A 25,477-nucleotide genomic window follows, 5' to 3' on the forward strand; every position below is an offset into this window, starting at 1 on the left:
GGCTCAAAAACTAAGTGGTTAGCTAGGTGTCCTCCCACCGAGAGGTGGTATTGTTCTGGACACGGGTGTGGACGGATGGCTCAAGCGCCATCTTTCCCAGCACGAGGCTTACTCGGTGGAAAGGGGGGCTTGGGCGTCATTTTGCGTAGTTAGTGATGTCAGTCTCGTGGTCAGGTGCAAGGTTCTTTTATGAATAGAACATTTCATTACGCCGGCGTTCTCATGGCCTTCAGATTATACTATGTTGCAAATTACAGGAGATTCAGCAATTCCGGGGTTAGTCATGTCTTTATAGAAAATACAGTCTCTATTCATTACACTAAATGCTGTTAGGAAATTCTGTCATGTAATGTAGACAAAATGGAAGGTCTGTCATGGTGATGTGGGTTAAAATGGAGTTAGTGCAATAATTCAATACAGGTTCAATAAAGATTTTCAATAATTCTACATCACTTTAATGTAAAAAACACTGGAGCCCCACTGCATATATCTTATCACTCCCTTGACTTTCAAATATTGCAAAAAGAACATCAGAATCTGCTTATTTGTTTTGTGTGTGTTCCAGAAAGTAAAGTGTAATATCTTTTATTTTAATGCAATTACTATTTTTTTTCTCTTTATTCTATCTTTTATAGTGTACTAATTTATAGGGTACCCAAAACACAAAATATTACACAAAATACTCCTTCTATAGTCCTTCACATTTTGACTGTGGCCAAGTTGATGATGGCTAGAATTGGAAAAATCTCCCATTATCCCAAAACTAGATGGATTAAGGGAACAAGTTATCTGGCAATGTAAAATGGAATTGGGTTGTGCTAGAAACAAGAATTGTAACTTAATCACTGTAAATGCGTGGGACTATTGGACAAAAAAGTTGGCCCCACTAACAATCATATCATAACTGTTAAGTAGGAGAAATTTAATCTAATTTTTTTGTTTTTGTTTACGATTCTCTCAGGTCTATGTATGTATGTATGTGTCTTTGTTTATGACTGGCTAATACATGGCACATGATAAGTTAATTGAATTAATGAGATAAATAGGTATTGTGTTATTTATTTTAAAAATAAGAGTACCCTAATCACCAAAGTCCTGTGTTGGTATTTTCTTTCATTCATACTCTATACCAATGATTTTCTACCAGTGTGCCACAAGCACATTATCGGGACAAATTGCCTGTGCAGCTGCTAACTTCACACTGTTTAGACCTTCATTTTTGTGATTTTCATCTTCGTCACCATTTCGGAGATCCCACCCACAGAGACGAAGAAAAACAAGTTATTGTAGCTGATAATGTTACAGTTCCTCCCCCAGAAACTGAGGAAAAAGTGAAGCCTCCAGCAAAGGTTTTTCAAGCTTTTGAAATCAAACCTGTGAAGCAAAAGCGAAAACCTATTCCACAACAAAAGAACCAGGATATAGTTGAAGAAACTGAACAGAAGAATCAAAATGTTGAAGAAACCACCGATGAAACTCCCAAACCAGGTATTGCATTGTTCCAGTATTTTTGAGATTCTAATCACACTGGTAAATTCTTCAAGGATTTGTGGTGGTGAAATTATTCCTTTTTAGTTATGCATTATTTTGCTTTCTCTAATGAAAGCAGTTAATGTAAAAACACTAGAGCCCCACTGCATCTATCTCATCACCCCCTTAATGTCTAAATATTTCCAAAAAGGATGATCAGAATCTACTTTTTTTTTTCTATTTTATAGTGCGCTCATTTAATAGGGCAACCTAATCACCAAAGCCCTGTGGTTTTTGTGCAGTGTGTGTGGGTATTTTCTTTACGTTATTCTCTATAGCTGTGATTTTCATTATAGCTGCTCACTTCTATTTCCAGTTGCCATTTTGCCAGAACTATTTTCAAACCGTCCCTAAAAACTTACTGGTTAGATCATCTTTTTCTTCTTCATTTTTGTGCATTTTATTTTTTTCCTTTTTTTTTTCTCATCTTTACCATTTCGGCGATCCCACTCACAGTCACTGAAACCTCTACTCATTTCCTGCACATGAAGAGTGACACAAATAACTTGAGCTGGATGTATGTACACAACCTGTGATTTTTTTTTTTTTTAATGGGGAAGTGTTACTTTTGAAAATAACATCAATAGCAAGGGGATGGATCCTGACTGCTGGCGATGAAGCATATTTTGGATTGAAAAGGCAAATCTTTTATAGACCTCTTGCTAGCACCATAATCATTTCAATATATTTTGTTGGTTATAATTTGTGGATTTTCTCTTTACCAACTAATTTATCATGGATTTTTATAACAATATAAATGGTTTTGTTTTTTTCAACTTAGTTTTAGGTAAGATTTGTTTTCTTGTTGGTTATATTGTGCTCAAACATATGTGGATTTTATACTTTCCATGTTTGTCAACAGCTGTGTTTTGGTATTTCCTCTGGTATAAAATACATTGATATGCTTGTACTCCACACATGCAAAAGTTTGTGATTAGTATACATTAATGTATCATGCTACAAATTTGTGTAATTTTCAGAACCAGTTAATAATGAACAGGGAGATTCCTGTGACAGCAACACTACAGATGAAACAAACCAAGTGAGTATATTATTATTATTGCCATTTATATAGCGCCATCAGATTCCGTAGTGCTTTACCATATTAGAAGGTGGGAGGGATTTAACTATAAATGGGATAACTACAAAAAACTTACAGGAACGATAGGTTGAAGAGGACCCTGCTCGAACAAGCTTAGTACTATAGGATACTTACAGATATACACAAGATTTCATCTGGGGATTTTTCTCGTTTCTAAACCATGCCAGGTCTGTATTTTTGTTGTAATACAGACAATAGTACTGTTTTACATGATCTCCTGGTCTCCCTTTCATTTTGTGAATAGGACCAGTAATAGGACTCTTTTGAAGCTGCATTGTGCAAACACATACACTTACATGTTTGTTCAATGCCTACCATATTGTAGTGAATTGAAAATTGAATTATCAAATTTAGGCTGTAATACCTGAGCTATAGACTATAGCACAGCTGGAAACATAATCAGGAAGGGTATTTGTTGCAGAATTAAGGCACACTTTGGTATATATTAAGTAAGCACCCTATATGCCCTGCATTTCAGTTACATTTGATGGGGGTGGAATGTTTAACTTTAGAGTTTGGCTGCTCACACCATCAGACTTTTTCTACATAACCATTTTTTTTCTGCGTTTAAAATGAGTAAAAATCAAGATGCTGGGCAGACGTGTGAGCGTATGCATTTTGATCTGTGTTGTATCCTAACTAAACAACAAAGGCTAAATGCTATTTTTTTTTTTTTTCAATACTTTATTTTTGCGTGAACATCCTGTTACAACAATACCTTACGACAAGTGGTATACATAGAGACATTAACGTAGGTAATAACCGTAATTCTGTTACGTTACACATAGTCCCATCGTCGGTTAACCGTGTTAAGTCAGACATGCAACAGATACATTACACTTTATTTTGTTTTTTGTGAATATTTGTGCGAACCAGCGGTGTGCAGCTAGTGTCCAGTTGTCTACGCTTGTGAAGCTATCGTGGTTTATTTAATGCCAACATTCGGTTGGGACAGGTGACTCCAATCCCTTTGAAGGTGGACCTGGTCCTGCCAGGAGTTATGTCGACCGTATGCATGGAATTGGGCCTGTGCCCTGTGTCCGAAGTTGAAGAGTGTAAATGCTATTTTTAAGTATTAAAATCTCCTTTTATAGTGGAACTGTCAGATTTCTTAAGCGGTGTCCTCCCACCTTAAAATTAGCATTACATTGAAAAATAAACCGTGATTTACATCTCTATGTACTCCACTGGGTTCATGGTGATGGTGGAGCAGCTATAATGAAAATTTACTATGTTCATATAAAAGTTATTTTGCAATGAATGCTAAACTTTAATATGCATATTGAAGGTAAATTCCCCTTATGACTTTCAGCAATTTCCTCATGATTTTGGCAATTGCCATTTTTTTATGACAATCCTGGCATGTCTGTATTTAGAGGGTGAAGTAGAGAAACGTGTTTTTTTTTTTTTTTTTGGTGCAGATGTCCTTGTGAATTTGTTCTCAGTTTTAACCTCTTACCTCTGACATTTTCAGAAACCAGTCGAGGAGGAGGAAGAGTTGTCAGAGCTCCACTTGCGACTTCTGGCTCTGCAGTCTGCAAGTAAGAAATGGCAGCAAAAAGAACACTTGGTAATGAAGGAAAGCAAGAAGAAACTAACCGAACCCAAGGCTGAGCTACCAAAAGAGAATAGTACCACAAATTCACACTTAACACGGAAAACCAACTGTGCAGCATATGCAGGTAAAACATGAAAACTAAAAATAAATAAATCTATTTTTGGTTTGATGTTTATAATATAGTATGCAATTCTGATGGTCATAGCTTAATAGGAAAATAAACTGTTTATAGAGCATTCAAATGTGCACTTAGGACTTAAAGGAAGAAAGTAAATCTGGTAAAATAAAAATATCCACTCTGGGTATTAAATATGAGCATTTTCACAAAGAAATAAGCTAGCTGACATCACTTAAACTTGGAGGAAGGAAACTGAGCAATGATGTCTCAAGGTTTTGATTGACAGGCTGTTTGGTACCTGAATCTACTTAATTGGAAAGAATAAAGGCTGCTATGGTCTTGTAAAGACTGTTAAAGGGACACTATAGTTACCTGAACAACTTTAGCTTAATGAAGCAGTTTTGGTGTATAGAACATGCCCCTGCAGCCTCACTGCTCAATCCTCTGCCATTTAGGAGTTAAATCCCTTTGTTTATGAACCCTAGTCACACCTCCCTGCATGTGACTTGCACAGCCTTCCATAAACACTTCCTGTAAAGAGAGCCCTATTTAGGCTTTCTTTATTGCAAGGTCTGTTTAATTAAGATTTTCTTATCCCCTGCTATGTTAATAGCTTGCTAGACCCTGCAAAAGCCTCCTGTATGTGATTAAAGTTCAATTTACAGATTGAGATACAATTATTTAAGGTAAATTACATCTGTTTGAAACTGAAACCAGTTTTTTTTTTTTTCATGCAGGCTCTGTCAATCATAGCCAGGGGAGGTGTGGCTAGGGCTGCATAAACAGAAACAGTGATTTAACTCCTAAATGACAGTGAATTGAGCAGTGAAATTGCAGGGGAATGATTTATACACTAAAACTGCTTTATTTAGCTAAAGTAATTTAGGTGACTATAGTGTTCTTTTAGTTGTGAGTAAGTGTACCAATTGAGTATGCTCAAATCATCTATATTCAGGGCAAATGGCTCTACCTACCTCTACCGGCAGTGGTTGAGGGGGGGGCAGAGGGACACTATAGTGTTAGGAATACAGTTTTTTATTCCTATAGAATCTGCTTGTTATAAAAATTGTATTTAAAAGGCCCAAAATTAAATGTAAAATAGTTTTTATTCTTCTGAGTCAAATGTGTTCCATTTCTAAAGCCAAACAGGCACTCCGAAGGCAACAGACAAAAGCCTGGAAAAAATTGCAACAACAGAAAGCTGAAGAAAAGAAAGAGGAGGAGGATAAAAAGAAGAAAGCAGAAGAAGAGGAAAGAAGAAAACGAGAAGAGGAGATCCGAAAGATCAGGGACCTTTCAAATCAAGAAGAACAATACAACAGATTTATGAAACTTGTAGGGGAGAAGACCAAACGTAGCAAGGTAAATTGACATCCTTTGTAACTTTATTTATTTTTTAAAATCTATATTTTGTGATGTTCTAATTCAGACCTCTTTCGCTTTGTATTCTTACATTAGCTGGTAGTGCACAGTTTGGTTGTTTTGTTGTTTCTCACAGAATGGTGAATGATGACTTGCATTTCCCCCCTCATTTTTTTTTTTCCTCACTCTATTGTATTTTTTATTTTCTATAAATCACTTTTGAGCTTGTAGCATTGCTGGCTCATTTGGGTTATGGCATGTACAACTGTTGGTTCTCTAAACTTCTACCAAAGCTAAGAATTCATTGTCTAGTGTGCTGCTTTTGCCTCCTTGTTCTTTTTGTCTGCAATGAATTGTGGGTTTACATGCCAGTGTAATTCCATCGTACTACTTTCTAATAGAAACCTGACAGTTCATGCACATTCAGATTTGCTGTGCTGCCTTTACACGTGGAGCTTTAGGCTGAGCCGTCTTTGTGTCTATTTTGAGACTCTTCAACTTCTAAAGGATGAATGTCCTTATAGCTATCAGTGCCTGAGCTTACTTGTTCAATTCTATGGGAAATGACAACTAGGAATGTGGTGTCAGGTCCAGATTTGCTGAATTTGTCACATAAGAAAAGCATGTAATTAACCTTTAGTTATTTTTTATTTTTAGTCTTCAGACGCAGATCAGAGACGATCCGAAAAGCAGGAAAGTGCAGGAGGCATTTACCAGTATGATAACTATGAAGAAGTTGCAATGGACACGGATAGTGAAACAAATTCTCCAGGTATTTTAGCCTGAAAAACATTGTTCCTAAAGTCTGGATTCGTTATACATTGAAACATAATTGGCCAAAAGGTATATCATTGACACAGAGCTAAAACTCCCAGGATAATTTCAGGCCACAGTGAAAGAATTTACTTAGACCATCTGGATACCAAATCCGGAGGTCTATAGTAAGTACTGGAGTAGGAAAGATGGGATTACCAAATCAATTAATGATAGGACCGTAAAGAGTCTTTAGCAAAAATAACAAAATAGGTGGTCAAATACCCGAATTGGGTAAAAAAAATCTCGCCACAATGGCTCACCTCACACTATCTTGGTCAATGGGGTACTTTATAGATTTGTCTTAAGAAAGCTACAGATATTAAACTTTAATCATGGAAGGTCAATACTGATAGCTACAGACAGCAGATAAGCTTAGCTCCAAGTTGCTAAGTAAAGTATTGACTAGAAACACTGGTCTTTAGGCTGGGAGCAGACTTAGTTGTAAAGCTCTATAGGCCACAGCTAGCGTCTGTGGAATTATCTAAATAGAGCCAACAGGATTAAAAAGTAGTCTTGCAAATAATCAACAGTTCAAAACTGCAAACATACCCACACATATGAGGGCTAGATAACTGTAATGAGACCTACTTGTAATGTCTAAGGCTCTCAGTATATCTTACCCATATTATGAAAAAAAAAAGGGGGGAAATTGAAACAGCTTGCAGGACTGTAGTACTAAGTCTAAGAGAATATAGTTAACTGCTCCCAGGCAACATGTCCAGTGTGATGAGGTGAAAAATAAAGAAAGTGAAAATTAGAGTGATCTAATGTGTAGAACCATACTTAGATTGTTGGTTACCTACACATAGTGACAGTGCCCTAATGAAAAAATAAGTGAAAGGAAAGAGAAACCTGACGCGCGTTTCGGTGCTTTCTGTAATGCACCTTCGTCAGGGGCTAATTTATCAGGCCCAGTGGTACCTCCTTTTTATCTTCGATTTACTTATTAAACCTGTAACTGTTAGTGAAACTGCGGTTTTATTAGTCAAAAAAATATAAAGCTTCAAATAAGGTTATAGATTGAACCAAGAAACAAGTTTCTGAATCTTGCATATGGTTTTTATGTATATTTGAAACTTGTGCACAGTGTTTATTATTAATTAAATCCTGTCCCTTAGTGTTTTTATGTTTTTTTTTTTTGTATAGGTGCATCTCCTACAAGGGTTCCTTTTACCACTAATCTGATGGGTGGATTGCCATCGGCGTTGTGTGTTCCGGAGGATTGCCCTTCTTCAGTGTGGGTAGGTTGACAGGCATTTTACATCCAGCACATATTGGCAGTAAGATTGGTGTTTACTCTCTGATCTTTTTACTTGGCCTGTGCCAAAGACAAAAGATCTCCCTCCAAATGCACACTAACTATACGAATAAATCACTGGACTAATAGGAGGGAGATGCCTATGGTATTCTACAAGTACATTGAATCAGAATGTATATCTGAAAATAACAAAAAAGGTACCACTAGGGAACCAAATAACCGTGCCTAAAAAGCTCCACGTGGGAGTAACCCACAACAATTTAATTAGATTACAAAATGGACAAAAATGCAAAAATTAGAGTAAGAGACAATACGTATGCACATTAAAATGCCACGAGGCTATTGTGCATGATGGGGGTTAAACACTGAGTTTAGATTTAAGAAGGTACATATAAACCAACCCTTTCACAGAAGGAGCAATTCAACAGGGTCTTGGACAGGGATAACCCCTGATGCCACAAGGAGCCAAACAAAAGGTAGATTTTAAACAAGACATGGTGGAGTGAAAAAATATAAAAATTACAACCCACTTGTGTACAATGTATAGCCACAATATTATTAGAATAGCAGATTCTCCATTAGAGAGAGAGAAAGTGGGTCCCAATAGATTTATTTAGATAATATGCCCCCAAAGTTGTTTAAAATGAATCTTACTTGATATAAGACTAGATGTACAAAAACAATTAGGCATAATACTAAAAGACCCCTTTTAAGAATCACCTGGTGCAACTTGATTTGCTCCTATTCAGTTAGTTAGCACCACATGCTCTGTATGTCCCCGTCTTGATTTAATACTGGATGGGAAATAAACAGTGCTCTGCATCACTACTGCAAATGCCCATGCAACAAATATGTGCCAGCAGATGAGGCCTAGTTCCATGCACTTCATTTTTAATAAATCCCATTAGTAAGTTCTTCTCACTGTCAAATAAGAGGGGTTTTGTAACTGATGCGAGGCAGAAGAGAACTAGTAGTGACAGAATGCTGCTTGTGTGTTTTTTTTTTTTTTTAGATGAGAACCTTATACAGGATTGTGGTAATAAAAAAAAAAAAAAATCTGAGGTACAAGTGTATGGTAGCTCGTTCTGTTTGTTCTGACTCACAAATTAAAAAAAAAAAAAAGTAAACTTGACGTTTAATATTTGTTTTGGATGCCAGTCACAGTGTGCACTTTGTATATTTTCAGCCTCCTCAGAAGACAGACTTTGAATTTTATGAAGATGCTGTCTCCAGAGCGTCCCCTGAAACGTTGCTTCCACCTCCCCCACTGCCACCTGAAGAGCCAGAACAGCCACCAAAACCTCCATTTGCAGATGAGGAAGAGGAGGAAGAGATGCTGCTACGTGAAGAGCTACTGAAATCATTAGCTACTAAAAGGGTGTACAAACCGGAGGTATAAAAGTCTACCTTCTCTTTAATACATATTTATTTAGTAAAGAAACAAAAACACCCTTTGGTTTTTGTCTTTCTGATTTTGTTTTTGCACATTCCTATTGTGCACTGCCAATGATTATCAGCACACTTTTTTTTTGTTCGGTAGAGGTGGTGATTAAGTTGACATTTGATTGTAAACCATCATTGTACATCTCAACTTTATTTTCTTAGGAACCTACGAACAACAGTCGACCTCCGTCCCCACCTGCTCTTAGTAATATTATGCCTGTACCAAGGATCACTTTAACATCCTCTAGTCTTAACAGTAGCTCTCATCGCAAACCAACTACTCAGATTGTTCGAGTGCTGAGACCTATCCGACGTGTAATAAAGGTATGGTATATGCATTTTTAATACAATCTGAAAGTTACACACACATTGTGTGTACTTTTACAATATTGGAAAACAAGTGTTTTAAGTAGCCATGCTGAACTAGTAATGCAGGCCCTACATTATAGTATTTTAGCTTTTTGTAATCCCTATTTTCTTGGACAAACAAAGGTTTGCAATAACAAGATTTCAGAAGTCTTATACTTTTATTCTCCTCAGACATACAGAGAGAGCACAATATAGCATTACAACTGAAGGAACCATATTGGCATTGCACAGAACTAAAACTGTTTCAGTCCTTTAAAGGGGCACTGTCATAATCCATGGTGTGTGTGTAGCTGGATAATGTACAGTTTTCAGTTCTTTAATAACCAAGGTGGCAGTGTGCTTCAGTCTGCTGCAGAAAATCTCATAAACATTAAAAGAGTGATGACTAGGTCTGGTTTTGGTCAATGATTTGTCATCCTGTAATTCATGCAAGACTTCTTGGATTTGTTTAGCAATGTGTAGTGGCCTTTTCCTGGAATATGAGGACATAAAAAATGTGCTGACTCCATGGGTTCAGATAATTACTGGGAAATAACCTAATTATTAGAGCAGGGTCCTCTATACGCTGATTTTGCCTGTCAACATTTGTAATAGCTTTTTATGTTTGTCTTATCCATACATGAAGTATAAAATAATCTGAAATATGATGCCACCATATAAATGCTAATAATTCCTTGGTTGTAAAAATAAATCCTTAGCCCCTATTGACTTCTGCTATATAACTTAAAGGGATACTGTAGTGCCAGGAATACAAAGCTGCAACATTAGCTGCCAGAAGTATTTAAATGGCTACTCCAGGTACCATGACCAGTGATTTAACATGTTGATGCGTGAAGTCAGTTTTTTTCGATGTTTTCACTTTGAAACGCCTCACATACGGAGGCTCCTGGACTAATTTCCATCCTTTTAAAATGTATGGTAAAATAGTTTCCCTGGTTTAATATATGTGGTACAACTGTTTTTAAGTTAAATAACATTCTGCATGGAACGCCTGCTGTAGCTTACATCTATTCTCAATAGGGAATTAATTTCTAAAAGCATTACGAATGTTGAGTCATTGACAATGACACTACAGTAATGAGCGATAGTGATGAAGTAGATGTGCTTTTAATCATTACCGTGTGCATATAACTTTACTGATTCTTATTCAAACTTTTTTTTATTTTTTATTTTTTTTATTTAAACTCATTTTTAGCTTCCAAAACACAAATCCGTAGTCGTGACCTTAAATGCATCAGATGACAGCGAATCGGATGGGGAGCTATCCAGTACAAATTTTAGTGTTTTTGGGGGCCTTGAATCTATGATCAAAGAAGCAAGAAGAACAGCTGAGGTAAAATGGAAATGAAATAGGTTTGCTATATTCTGCTATTGGGTATTTATAATATCACCCCCCCCCCCCCCCCCTGGAAAGTTACATTGAGATGTCATGTTTTGATCCTTGTTGTGCTAGTCATGTTGGCATAATAAGCAAGTAAGGGCAGTAAAACATTTTGACATGTTGAACACCAGGTATTAAGATCACTGAAATGTTATATTTCATTCCACATTTAGTGTTTTAAATAGATGGGACAAACCACTTTGAGTATTAGCAGCAAGGAGTTGCTTTGAGTGGTATATGTCAAGCTGTTTAGTGAGTATGTGATGACATTCACATGGTTGCGTGAAAATGGAACTATCAAACCAACTACTGGGTTAAAGTCTGTAGCAGAGGGAAGTAAAAAATAACCTTAAAGCAACACAACCACTATAGCCGGCTTTATTGGTTATTTTGCCACGAGTCCCATGGTAAACCCATTTCCAAAACTACCTTTTGTGTATAAGCAAAACTGTTTTAAAGGGGTGTGCAAAGGAACTCAAATACTTAGTAACTTACCCAATGGGATGATACAAACTATGGAGTGTGTGTTTTAGCACATGCTTGCCTTTTTGTGAGCATGTCATTTCATTGTCCTGTTAATTCCCAAGTCTTAAATACCACATCTCTTATCTGCATGTATGTTTAAGAATTCAAAGACTTTAAAAGCATTTTTAGGTTTTACACTTTGCTGAGCAGATGTCTGTTACACAATATCTAAATCCCATATGTTGCCTCTAACATGCACACTTAGTGGTACCCTTTTTACATTGAGTATTTCTTATCCATGTGTTGTACTAGGCATCAAAACCAAAACCACAACCTCAATCTGAAAAAGAAAATGATCCCATGCGAACCCCAGAGGCGTTACCAGAGGATAAAAAAATGGAGTACAGGCTGCTAAAAGAAGAAATTGCCAGGTAATTAAGTGGCTGATTTTCCGTTTGTGCATCATTGTTCATGTGCTGTGTACGAATTATTTACTTTTATATTTTATATATATATATATATATATATATATATATATATATATATATTTTACTTTTTTTTTAATTAATTTTTTAAAGTCGTGAAAAACATAAACTTCTAAAGTCAGAACAGTCAAGAGCAAGTGCGTCACCAACAAACTCGGACATGGAGATGGAAGCGAATAGAAGCCCAGTCATAAGTTCAAAAGTCACAGAAGCCGAAGCAAAGCATAAGAAACAAACGTAAGCGTCTAGTTCTTCTCTGTAAACCTTTTTTTCTTTTCTTATTTTACTGTTATGTTGTGTAATGCTCTTTACACTTGCGTTTGTTGCATCTTTAGTGAATTATTACAATCCAGCTTTTATGCTGAACATATGCCAATAAATGATTACTTTAGTTTTTTAATGCCAAAGCAGTGGTTTTCAGAAATTTTTGGAACAAGGCAAACGTCGATAAGAGGAAAATTTAAAAGGCACCCCTACGGTTTCCTTTTACCTTGTTTTAAAGGACCACTATAGTGCCAGGAAAACATACTCTATTTCCTGACAGCCCTGAGGGTGCCCCCATCCTCAGGGACCCCCTCCCACCGGGCTCTGGAGAGAGGAAGGGGCTAAAATCTTACCTTTCTCCAGCGCCGGGCGGAGAGCTTTCCTCCTCCTTCCTCGCGACATCATCGGCTGAATGCGCATGCGCGGCAGGAGCCGCGTGCATTCAGCCGGTCTCATAGGAAAGCATTATCAATGCTTTCCTATGGACGCTGGCATCTTCTCACTGTGATTTTCACAGTGAGAAGCACGCAAGCGCCTCTAGCGGCTGTCAATGAGACAGCCACTAGAGGCTCTGGAGGCTGGATTAACCCTCAGTATAAACATAGCAGTTTATAAAATGTTTATAAAAAAAAACCCTAGCTAGACCTGGCACCCAGACCACTTCATTAAGCTGAAGTGGTCTGGGTGCCTATAGTGGTCCTTTAACAGCGTGTAAATGTCACATTTATTGGAGTCTTACAAAAGAGATGTGCATACTTCTAGCCAAATTTACTCATTCATTTTAATGAATTGGTGGATAGGCATCAGCAATAATGCAGACACTTTACTAAAAAAAAAACAACACATTTTAAGGACTGCAGTCTGTTTATGAAGGCCCTCTAGTTTAAAACCACTGGGTTAGCAATTAGTACTGTAACGGTAGTCCCCATTGCTTGGACTATATAAACTCTGCCCTTATCTCTGGCAGCTGTTTTAGTAACTGCTTGTTTGCCTCACACCCCAGTTGCTTTTATGAATATATTATCATGTTATCGAAAAATAAAAAGTTCTTACAGTCTGAGAACGGGAGCTTCATCACAGTATTTAGCAAACGTTTTGACTACACTATATTGTCTTGTAAGGGGAACACCAATTGTTATTTTTTTTTTTTTTAATGCCCAAGATTTGACAAACCTAAAATTTGATGGCATTAAGTACTCATTCAATATTTTTTTTTCTTTTGAACAAATGCTTTCCATTACTACTTTTTCTTTTTTCTTTTTTTTTTTTTTGTTGATAGTTCCATGTAAGTAATGACATGACATTGTCACTTTGCATGCATATTGTAACTAAATTTTTATTGAATAGGATGCTGCTAATAAAGGATGAATCGGTCTTAAGGAATCTTTTGGAACAAGAGGGAAGGAAAAAAGAATCCATCAAAACAGCAGAATTAAAGATCACCAGACTGACTGAGCAACTGCAAGCAACTGAGAAGTTCCTAAATGCAAATAGATTATTTCTGAAGAAACTCCAAGAACAGGTAATGATCGCTTATTCTTTTATGAGGGAATCTATATATTGGGCCTGGCTGACATTGATCCTTACTTCACCAGGCTCACATACCTTCCTGTCTTGGAATAATATTGCGAGGCATGCTTAAATGTCTTCATATGTAGTTGCATAGTAATCTTGGGGTTTGTTTTGTTTTGTTTTGTTTCCTGTAGATTACTAAAGTTCAACACCGAGTAAAAGAAAAAAGAACCCTTGCACTAAAGTTTGGTGAAGAACTTGCTCGCGCCAAAGCACTAGCTAGTCAGGAACTAGGGAAACGAAAGTTGGAACACCACAGCATTGGAGTAAGTACATTGTTTTTTTTGTTTTTTTTTTATTAAATATGTGTATATACCTTCATCCACGTTTCTTGTCTAAACCATTCTAACTTGGTAATGTCACTGCCTTAGAACTGTCTGTAATTGTCCTTGAGCAAGACACCTAATAATATATATTTGCCTTCTTTATATTGTAAGCTCGTTTGAGAAGGGCGTTCACTTTAATTTAAGCTGGTTTGAGCAGGGCTGCCTTTATAACCTCTCCTTTCTATAATTTGTAAGCGCTACGGAATATGTTGCCGCTAGTATTAATACTCGTTTAACACAGAAGTAAATGCCGAAAAATTTCCGACTGGAAATTACACCCCTTTCCCTGTGTGTGGTACCACAATAGCACCCTTCAGCTATCTCTCTATATAAACAAATTGTTAATATGGATATTATAATACCCACCTCACTGGGTGTCCCAGCCCTGTATCCACTCCCTCTCCTTGCTCCAGTGTCCTCCGTAAAGCCACTTCAGATCTGTCTCTGGAGCACAATGCCTGCACTCACTGCTCACGCTGCGGATGCAGCTTCCATCATTATTAAAGAACTTGTATATGCTGTCACAAGAAAGTGGGTGTTACTGAGCGGCCATTATGGATGAGGGCAGGAATGTTAAACTCTACAGAGAGTATGGGCAGAGTGTGAGTGGTTTGGTAGTGTGTTAATGGTTAAAGGACCACTATAGGCACCCAGACCGCTTCAGCTCAATGAAGTGGTCTGCATGCCAGGTCCCCCTAGTTTTAACCCTGCAGCTGGAAAAATAGCAGTTTCAGAGACACTATGTTTACACTGCAGAGTTAATATAGCCTCTAGTAGCTGTCTCCCTGACAGCCACTAGAAGCGCTTCCACGATTTACACTGAGTAATTAGAAATTATTTGATGCTGGACGTCTTCACGCATTGAGTAATGCTTTCCTATGGGCGAGTTTGAATGCGCGCGTGCCTCTGGCCGCACATGCGCGTTCGGCTCCACTCGGGTGCTGACAGCGGGGAGGAGAGGTCACCAGCGCCGGTACTGGATTAAGATAAGTGGCTGAAGTCAATGTGTAACATGAAGACATGCTTTGTATTATATGGACTGAGTGTGAGAGAGACTAGAAAGGATCATTACAGACAGGAGACTGTATTCTACACCCACATATTTACATTATAAACTGACTGCAAGACAGACATAAACCCCCCCCCCCCCCCAAAAAAAAAACTGTTAAATCTGATTCTGTTGCATAGAACTGAATAAATGTTTAATATTAAATTTCATCAATATATTATTCTTTACTCCTATATAACAAACAGATTTAACAGATTTTAATTTGTTTTTTAGTTTTCTGTCCAATTTTGGTGTTCCTTTCAATAAAAGTGTGGTTATTTATTTTATTGGCTTGTAGTTTTTCATATTGGATTAAATTAATTAAGTCGAATAATACAATTATAGAAACAAATGATTTTAAAATCATTTGGGGGAAAAAAGTCCTTTTCGGTTGGTTTTCGGCCAAGGGCATCCTGAATTTTCTGTTACGGCCCCAAATTTTCATTTCGGTGCATCCCTACTGATGAACCATTCGTTCTTGTGATATTTTTTATAAGAACTGTAATGTACTCCCTCTTTCTGAAACTATTTTCTATTTTTATTTTTCCTTGTATAATGCAAGCTGTTTAAACTCGGGATACATGTAGTACAGTGAATTGTTTCAGCTGCAGCACTCCACTCCTTTTTAAGATATTGTAACACTACTTCCTTGTTTTCTTTTATTCTCTTGGGTTTTTTTTTTTTTTCTTATTTGATTTTTATTTTCAGTTTTGTTTCTTTATTTTTTTTTTTATTTGCAGGCCAACAAAATGTTTAAATCGGACACTGGCACTTTGGCCAGCCCTAAAAAGCAAAATGCAGAAGCAATTGCGTTGGAGAAGAAGCGGCTGCAGGAATTAGAGCAGGAATATGCCCTCAAGATTCAAAAGCTGAAAGAAATGCAAGCTCGCAATATCAAAGAACCTGCTGTGCTCACACCCCCTGTGTTAGAGCAGCCTGAGTTTGTTCTTCCACAGCCTTCACTTCATGACCTTTCTCAGGACAAAATAACGCTTGACACAGAGGAAAATGACATTGAGGATGAAGTTTTATCACCCTCTGTTAAACAGAGGCGGAGATCATTCAGAGACTCTAACTCTTTCACTAAGCCCAACTTGAAGCACAGTGAAGCTACACCCAACAAAGAGGGAGTTAACAAACCATCCAAGATGTCTACAGAGGGACCAGAACTTTTCTTAGGGTTGAATATTGAGCAATTAAAAATACTTCATTCCTGTTCTGATAACTTGAAAGATCTATTTTCACAAGGCACTGGATTAATGTTGTCTCAGGAAAAACTCGTCTCAGGGAAGGTAATTAGTTTTTTATTTTGTCTTGAAACCTAATCTTTTCTTGACTGTTGGCTCTATTAACCACTCTGACCTGCATTGTGTTGTGTTTATTTTTACACACGTGTACAGAGAGTCATGCAGTGCTGCATGGTTATTAATGACCATTTTGAGTTTTTATAAATTTACTCATTTTGTTCCAGGAAATACCTGCGGATGTGGATTTAGTTACAGCACAAACAAAACAGATGGATACCAGGCCCTTGCCCTTTGGACCATATAGAAGTCCCCTTCTGGTTTTTAAATCCTACAGGTAAAAGCTTTATTTTGTATTGTCCTTATTTTTGGGCATTTTTTTTTTTTTTTTTTTTTAATTCTTTATTTTAGTTGTGCGCAGAAATAACAAGTAGCCTCAATGCGCCACGACAGCGGCATCAGGGTAAAATAGTAAACAGTTGCATTACAGGTTGTGGCACATATTAGTCAGGCACATTTTTTTTTTTAAAAGGGTATCATTAGTACAACAGATTGGTGACTCGTTTTGTTAAGTAGGTTAGTGGAAGGCGTATGTCAGGAAAGATTATTCAGAGGAGTGACAAAGTAGTGAGTAAACAGTTTCGTTAACCAACATTTAAAACACTTTGAAAAGGCCTCCAAAGAGGTCCTACCGCTATAGACCGATAGACAAGCCTAAATTCCGTATGCATAAGGCTCAATAAACAGTTTAGCGAAGTTATAGCCAACTAACAATTAAAGCATTCATGTTTTAAAACATAAGTTGTGCCCCAGTACCAAGTAATTATATCGCTACAGGAACTAACATGGACTATGTCGAACCTCTGGTAGCTTTTGGTTGACTGAATATATTCTTAGTATGCAATTCGTTATATCTGCAGGTTTATGAAGTAGTATATTCAGCAAAGAGCATAATTAATGTGTAGGCTAAGGCGAGGTCCCTTATATTGTAGTGTTACTTTACAGCATCAACAATAAATCAATTAGCGTAAGGAGAAATAAAAGCAGAGAAAGGAAAATCATAAGATATGTATAGAAAAGTATAGAAAACTCAGAGCTTGGTACTTAAAACATATGGATTGTCTCTCTAGAGTAAGTTCAGCCTATCCCTGTTAGCGGCATGGCTGTTACCCCGCCGGGTGTCAGAGACCGTAGTATGAATTAAAGTTAAGGGCATAGTAAGAGCAGATTGACCCCTATAACCAAATGCAGTGTCTCAAAGTAAAACATCAGATTATATACGCATGTGTATAGTTTACACTGGCATTAGCTGTCAGGATGTGGTGCCACTAGAAACATTCGGTCATTGCGGCCATAACTAAAGAAGGGTAGAATGTAGGAAGTCCGTGTAGCATCGTCTGTGAACGTGCCCTCCAGATGGAAGTGAGGTATGTCCACTTGATAGGCACAGAAGTGGTCCCTTCAGCCGATGCCCAGTGCATGGACTTGTCTCTTGCCATCTGCGTTCGTCTCTGTAGAGGCATTCATTAGAGTGTGTAGCTTTGCGGCTCCCCGGTTTGCAGCTGTGACTTGGAGGGATGGAGGTAGGCTGTGCTGAGCGTTCGTTCCCGGGTTGGGTAAGTAGCTTGTGTGGAAGCCTGGTTTGGTAATTTTGTTCTCATGAGTGTGGGGGCAAGTGCGTTCGCCCGAGTAGTATGGCGTTGTTTCCCGCCCATTGAACCGGCGGTGTTTGCGTGGCCTGGCGGCCTTTCTGGATGCTCGTGGTGGAGGTCTGTAATGGCGACGGCGAGTTACTGGACGAATCCATGTAGCCACCAGCTTAACTGCCAGGTGGTAATCCATCCCGTTGTCGCACAGCATGTTCCAGAGGCTCGCGCAGAGCCGGTCGAGATCCCCCAGGAGGTGCGTGGTAGGTTGGGTGTGTGTGCTCCGCTTTTTGGGCCTTCGCTGGGCGGCCATCTTGGCTGCGTCCCAGTGGCTCGGTACCTCTCAACGGGATACTCAAGAGTGTGCAGGTGCCGTGATGTCCCTCAACGGCGGGGGGGGAAGCAGGAGCCCCTTCCACTTGTGTGTCCCAGCAATGTAGACAGCCGAGAGACCGGCCGTATCTTCTCGGCTGTGTCCACGAGTAGGCCCAAAGAAGTGTCAGGATGTGACCTCCGGTTGATTAGGGAGACACCTTAAAAAGTGTCTCTCGTGAGTGTAGAGTTGCTCTGGCAGGATCGTTGCTTGTTTTATCAAGTGAAAAGTCGTTATTTTTCGTGGTTTTGGTGAGTCCTGTCAGGAGCTATCTCTATGTGCGACTTGTCTGCATGGCGGTCAGGCCCCGCCCCCTTTGGGCATTTTTATGTTGTACTATTTCTAGTACTAAACAGGACTTTTAGTGAAACGTCCCCCTGCCACTCTCAAAATGTATCCTTATATGTGTAGATGCGACAGACTCTTTTATTTTGAACAATACTTTTTAAGAGGATGTGTTGAACGTTTGCTGTTAAAGGATAGCACCTGGTTGCCAGAAATACTTGGTGTGAAAATGATGTATACGTTTTGTCTGTTGTTTTGTTTACCATACTGGAAGAATGATCTTAAAATACATCAGCTTTTGGAAGCAGTGACTGGCTATAGTATCAGATTGGTCAAGTCTTTTGAATCAAGAAGCCTGAAATCTTGTTCCGATGGTCAGGACAAAAAGATACTGAGATAGCCAGTGGTCTCGGCTAATCGGTAAACTTAAACAGAAATGTTTCCACTAGATAATATTATGCACACTAAAAGCAATTTGGCAAAATCAAAATGGGAAGATGAGTGGAACCAAATGGTCCTTATCGCTTAAAACTTGTTTTTCTAAGCATATGGTGTTCATCTTATTTGAACACAAGATGGTGCTCTTGCACCACTTTTGAACAAGCCCTCAAAACATGTAATTCACAGAATACCAAAGGATCCTTGCAAGATGTAAAAAAACATGCTTTTATACCACAAAGAGCACGAATTATTTAAACGTGTGCTTGTGCTGCACTTTTCCAAAGTTTTTGACACAGTAAGACGGAGCCACTCTGGGTGATTAAGAAGACTGTTAGAAACCCGTTCGCACAAGGGGATCATGTGACTGTGAAATTTCTAGACATTGTAGGAAAGGACATATCCGTTAATGCTCACTAAGGCACCTTCTTTGAATGATGTGATTTTAGAGTCTACTCTAGATACTGACATACGATTGTTTGCATACCGTTGCTGACATGCAATACATAAGTCTCTATTACAACCAGAGCAGTATCTACTGAGCTACGAGTGACTCTCTAATTCCTAACCATGCAGTCAGGCACACGTCTGTAGGTGCTCTAAAACGGTCACACTTGCATGTGTTTCTTTAATAATAGTCTGATTTGGTACTGTTACCGGTAAACAGCGTATTAATGTGACAGGTCCACTTAGGCTGAAATAGCTTTGCATGTTATGTTAAGTGAAATTCTTGATAGTTGTGTTTGTTTGTTTTTTTGTGTGTGTATTTATATTGTACCACACAATGGAAGCAGCTTCTTATAAAAGAAGGAAAAAAAAAAAACATAGATAAGCGATAATCTACAATACTAAACTATAACAAAGTAAGCATGTAAGTTATTTTCGGGAAAGTTGCTTTCGTATAAGCCACTTAATTTGTAAATTAAATTCTCTGCAACATTAGCAGTGCATTAAAGAGACAAATGTATAGTCCATGTTAGAATGGGAAGGGGTGTTTTTATTGAACAAAAAAATATTATATTATACAGAGCTAAGGAAAAACTACTTTGTGTTTAAATCTGTTTTTATTGAGGTCAACACAATAAGCAGTTTTCCCACGCAGGGGATAAAGCGTAAACAATGCATTCGTTATGGAAAAACATGAATAGATATGTGTACAAGTTTATCATAGCATATTATAGCCCTATAATGTGGTACACTTCTCATGGTTTTTTTTTTCTGCATCGGCTCAAAATGGGGCCTCCTATGTCTCTACGCAGTCAAGTTGCGTCTAACTAAGCATGTGGTAGAGCTTTCAGTATATGTAACCTTATATGTGATTAAGTAAACTTTGCCTTTCTATTGTAAGCTTAATATGGTTCGGAAGATATATAACTAATTACAGCAGCGTACCAGATAGCCTCTGGGTACTATAGGGCACCAATTTCGTATGTGCTTGCTAAAGCCATTTGTGAAGTCCTATGGACAATTTCACTATAGGTTGTGCCACGTGCCATATTTGCATTTGGTTTGCTAGTAAGTTGATTACAATGGTGGTTAACATGTAGCCGATGTCCGCTGAGGCCATGTAACGTGGAGAACATATTCAGGTTTAAGTCGCGGTACACACATTTACATAATCAACATATACAGTAGTAACTGTAGGTAATTATGCAGCGAGTGGGTAGGGGTGATGTGTTACCGTGTGGATTTATAATCCAAGTGATTAGGTACACAGACCTATCATATGATGTGTTCAAATAGTGCTTAGTCTATTGTGACTCTAACATGGATATTATGAATGCCTATAATATATGCATTAATAGTAGTAACTTAAACGTTGCGTCAGAGAACAGACGGCTTACATGTAGCATAAAAATTAAATCAACACTGATGCAGCATGTGTAATCAGGTCTTTGTGCCTTCTGTGGTAATTTTAAAGCCTTTTTTTTGTTTGTTGAGGCCTGGAGCCACTTTAGTTTGATTCCAGGCATCTCGGTAGCCTTGGCCCCGCCCCCCAGGAAAAACTACTTTGTGTGTAATCATATTTATTTTTTTCTCACAGGTTTAGTCCATATTTTCGAACAAAAGAAAAGCTGCTATTGAGTTCTGTGTCTTACAGTAACATGATTGAGCCTAAAATGTTCTTCTGCCATTTTGACTTGACCGGCACGTGTAACGATGATGATTGCCAGTGGTAAGTGGATTTACCTCTCTTGCGAACAATTTGTAATTTTTAATGCACCTTTTACTTATTTCCTTTTGTCCCTTGTAGGCAGCACATGCGTGATTGTACGCTTAGCAGACACCAACTGTTTCAAGATATATTGTCCTACAACTTGCACCTTATTGGCTGCACAGAAAAAAGCACAGATGAGGAGATTAGCATTGCTACTGGTAAAATGTCTTCTGAAATTATTTCTGCTTATTTAAAGTTTCCTGTCACTTGTTGTGATTGATTTAACCTATTCTTAAACATGGACTATCAATTTCCCCTTTCTGCTTTTGCAGACTGTAAAGAAAAATCTGTACTCGCTTAATGTCTTGGGGATAGTTTATGCAAAGTCTGTTGTTCCTGTCCATAAAAACGTTAAAAGAACGCTATTATGTATGTGTTAACGCTATAGTGTTTCCCTATTTCATGAAGGGATGATAGGTGGTTTTCACTTACACTTTTTTTTTCTTTGTTGCGCTGGTGTCACCAAGGTCACTCTGCCTCCCTGGCTGAGATCATTTGGATTAATTGTGCCAGCCAATCCAGTGCATCCTCATAGGGAAGCAATTAGCAGGCTAGTGCACAGGAAGTACGAAGAGCAGTATTTCTAACTCTGTACTCACACAAGTGAGAGGAGGATAGCCACTGGAGGGAGGTATGTTTAACTATGCAATAGAAACATTGCAGTTTCAGCAAAACTGCAATGTTATACATTGCAGGGTTAAAACTAAAGGCCCACTGCACCGAGACCACATTATTGAGAAGATGTGGTTTGGTTACCTTTTAGTGGTCTTTTAATATCAATCAGCACAAATCTGTTGTGACTAGATGTTTTTGTATTTTTTTTTTTTTACAATGAAATTATGGACTGAGTATGCAAATAGAAATGAGCTAGGCTTTATAATTGAAAAATGGTGTTTATTGTCGGAGTTGCGTTGTATTTTTTTTTTTTTTTTTTGCCCTGATGGTGTATCTGGTTCTGGATTACTATTGTTTTATATATGAATGCTCAGCTTTTTGTTTTCTGTAAATCTTTGTATAAAGTTTGTATATTGCAAGCAGGTAGTAGCCAATTAGATACAAAAGCTAGAAAATATATAGATATAGATATAGAAAAAGGTAGATAGCACTCCACGGCATATATATATTTTATACAGGTTTTAAATTACTTGCCAATGGCTAGTGGAAATAAACGTTGGTGGATACTCCTGCGGCTGTAGTGGCAAGTAACATTTAAGGCCTGGCTAGTAGCATAGGACTACATATTTTAAGCAGTGTGTATGTATATATGTATTCTTTTTTGTAAATTTTTGTTTTTTATAGTGCTGAGACGTTTACAATCACCTGTCTTGTCCCAACAACAAAACAGGCACATGCAATAATACAACTATACATATAACTTGAAAACAGAATACTGTAATCATAGATTAGATATGTACAATTGCGATGGAACAGCACTACTTTTTAGAATAGAGAATAGTAAAGCATGCTATAGAGATTTAGGCTAGTTATTCAAGAGTAGGCCTAAATTCCCGTTAAACTGTTGCTTTAAAACACAGATGCATATGAGATACCTAGCTATTCTATAACTAGGCGTGTTGTGTAAAGTTGTAGGAAATAGAAAACACATTGCTGTAGCTATTTAAATGTGAGGTTAAGCATGTTAAGCTATCGTATGAAATAAGCTCTATACTACTGGAACTTAAAATGTTGCACAGTGCTGCATTCTAGACGAGTTGGCTAGTAGGGCAAATGATATGAACTTATAGTTGCATTGAATTAGTTTATGGGGACACAGTCAATAATGGCATCCGCTTTCAGCAAATGTCACGTGTCAGACTGAGGGTCCGCGGTTTTCTCAGCCGATTCCCTGGGGCAGCCTGGGGTCTAGGGTCAGCCAGGGAGCAATAGGTGAGCCCCAGGCTTGTGTGAAAGACGAAATTCTCTGTCCACGGACTCTGTACCGCCTAGTCCTTGTCACCCAAGGAGCAGGTGAAACATTGAGGTGGTGTCCGCTTCCAGCGGCGTGGGATCTTCCGCCTGTGTGGTCGGCTTAGAGAGGTCAGGCCTCTAGTGGCTTTCGGCCTTGGTAAGTGGCCATTAGCATGGTGAGGCACTTATGTAGGTGCGCTGCCTGGAGGTATCCCTCCTGTCGCCATCCGTGGGCCCCTCTTCCTCTCCGCCTGATGGCTGTAGAGCGTGCCAGCTGCTTGTCCCAGAAGGCCTGGAATGAAGCATCCAGCCTGGAGTCGATGGAGTCGTGGTGAAGCCCATGTGACCTGCTTAAGGCTTGTGAGGCATGTGGAAGGGCTTTCGCCATCTTGAGTGGTCGGGCTGCCGTAGGCTTCTGCTTTAAGCAGTATGTAGGTGCAGCAGGAGGGGCTTTAGTCAGTCCACCTAGTGGGGACCGGGATAACCCCCACCAGTTGAGAGAGAGGGAGTGAGTCACGTGGTGAGGTTGGTTTCGGGGAGAGCGGCCGCCTCTCCCCTAGTCCAACTCTTAGACCGCAGCTCCGCGATCCCGGCCGCAATGGACTTGAGTGGGGTGTCGATCGGTTCAGTGGTGCACCCCAGTAAGTAGTTTTAGCTAATTAGCTGTTGAAATACCCTAGAGTCTGTGAGTTAGGCAGGAGCTCGTGCTGCCCGCGACTGCTCTGAGGTCAGGCTACGCCCCCTGTAATTTCATTTAACAGCTTTTCAGTCTCTCATTGCGTTTGACAGACAAACCTTTTCCAATTTTGAAATGTTAATAATTTTATTTCTAGGCATTTTTTTCTTTGTTTTATACAAATATTCATCTTTATTGTCTTGATAATTAATATGGACACTCTTTTTTTTTTTTTTATTTTAGAAAAGTATGTTGACAAACTCTTTGGTGTCAATCTTGATCGCATGTCAATGGACCAGATGTCTGTTTTGCTTGTTAGTTATGTCAATGAAAGCAGAAATCACAGTAAGTGTTAATTTTTCAGAGGTTTTAATATGTCAGTATTCCTCTAAATTAAATATAACTTCTGAGAAATGCATCCCCTTGTGCTTGTCAAAGAAAAAAAAATGATTTGGTTACACTTTACAAAATTGAATTTTAATTTACTTGGCGAATGTGTGTATACATAATGTAATTGTTATTTTAGAAAACCATGCAATAAATCATCTGGATTCTTTTTTTTTTTTTTTTTTGGAGGGGGAGGGGGGGGGATGGTTTTGATGCCTGGTTTTAGCCTTGTTTCCATCATTCAGATTGAAAGGAATTGAGCTGGGAAATTTTATTAAAGGGAAACAGCCAGTGGTCAGTGTACCAACAAAAGTAGAACTTTACTTTATAATTTGTCCTGCACTGATACTTTTATATATTGCAGAAATGCATGCAGTGTTTATTTGTTAATTTCATTTCCGCTTTTTCACTATTTCTTTTTTCCCCAGCACCACCTCACACTACATGTAAAGAGAAGAGAAAATGGAGACCAATGTATTGGAAAAAGCCAGTATCAGATGTTGGCACTAGTGATGATGAGGAGACGTCAAAAATAATAAATTCTGGTAAGTTTATATTGTGTGGCGCTTTTTTTTTTTTATTTATAGAGCCGTGTGTGATGGAAACACTCTATTGTAAATATATGTACAATAGGTTTTAATGTATTTAAATAGCCACTTTATTTCTGCTTGTCCATTTCCTTATTAAATTATGTCCTCTCCAGTTTAATTTTTTATTTTTAACTCGTTGAATTCAAAATATTGAAGATTACTTGGGTTGTTATTGTGTATTTTATACTGTAGGGAGAGACTGTCATAACCATGTTTTATATTTATAATGTGTTCTTGCACTCTTTTATTGAATGTGTAGTTCTGCCCATGATGTACATTTTACATGGGCAGATGATTCTATATATCAATACATTATAATATATAATACAATATTACACTATATATATTGTTTCATTTGAGCACTTTGTATAAGATTTATCCCTAAACTTCAAAGTGGTAAGTATATTTGTTAGATAACTAATTGTATTTGTTGAAGTAATCTGAAGAGATTTCACCCCATATTTCCTGATGCACATTGCACAGTTAGATTTACTTATTGACCACTTCTTACTTACCATACGGTCAAGCTGCTTCCTTAACAGCTCGGTAGGGTGAGATCTGGCCACTTAATGACCGATTAAGCGTTGGAAAAGGTAGTGAAAATTTTCCTTCCTT

General features: G+C 38.1%; 1 protein-coding gene across 2 annotated transcripts in view; it reads left to right on the top strand.

Annotated features, from left to right (window-relative positions):
• Positions 1-25,477, top strand: part of ZFC3H1 (zinc finger C3H1-type containing) — a 48,693-nt gene that overhangs the window by 8,951 nt on the left and 14,265 nt on the right. Inside the window, exons 3-20 of one of the 2 annotated variants that reach the window (XM_063447000.1) lie at positions 2,511-2,572; positions 4,107-4,314; positions 5,450-5,670; positions 6,328-6,442; positions 7,633-7,727; positions 8,931-9,137; positions 9,350-9,511; positions 10,752-10,889; positions 11,715-11,833; positions 11,981-12,124; positions 13,499-13,673; positions 13,858-13,989; positions 15,838-16,389; positions 16,569-16,678; positions 21,128-21,259; positions 21,338-21,459; positions 24,129-24,230; positions 24,701-24,817. In XM_063447000.1, coding sequence (XP_063303070.1) covers positions 2,511-2,572; positions 4,107-4,314; positions 5,450-5,670; positions 6,328-6,442; positions 7,633-7,727; positions 8,931-9,137; positions 9,350-9,511; positions 10,752-10,889; positions 11,715-11,833; positions 11,981-12,124; positions 13,499-13,673; positions 13,858-13,989; positions 15,838-16,389; positions 16,569-16,678; positions 21,128-21,259; positions 21,338-21,459; positions 24,129-24,230; positions 24,701-24,817 — 2,913 coding nt within the window. The remainder of the gene's footprint in view (positions 1-2,510; positions 2,573-4,106; positions 4,315-5,449; positions 5,671-6,327; positions 6,443-7,632; positions 7,728-8,930; positions 9,138-9,349; positions 9,512-10,751; positions 10,890-11,714; positions 11,834-11,980; positions 12,125-13,498; positions 13,674-13,857; positions 13,990-15,837; positions 16,390-16,568; positions 16,679-21,127; positions 21,260-21,337; positions 21,460-24,128; positions 24,231-24,700; positions 24,818-25,477) is intronic. The other variant, XM_063447002.1, reaches the window with a different exon arrangement.

This window comes from Pelobates fuscus, chromosome 3 (assembly GCF_036172605.1).
Source record: "Pelobates fuscus isolate aPelFus1 chromosome 3, aPelFus1.pri, whole genome shotgun sequence".
NCBI classification, from domain to species: Eukaryota; Metazoa; Chordata; class Amphibia; order Anura; family Pelobatidae; genus Pelobates; species Pelobates fuscus.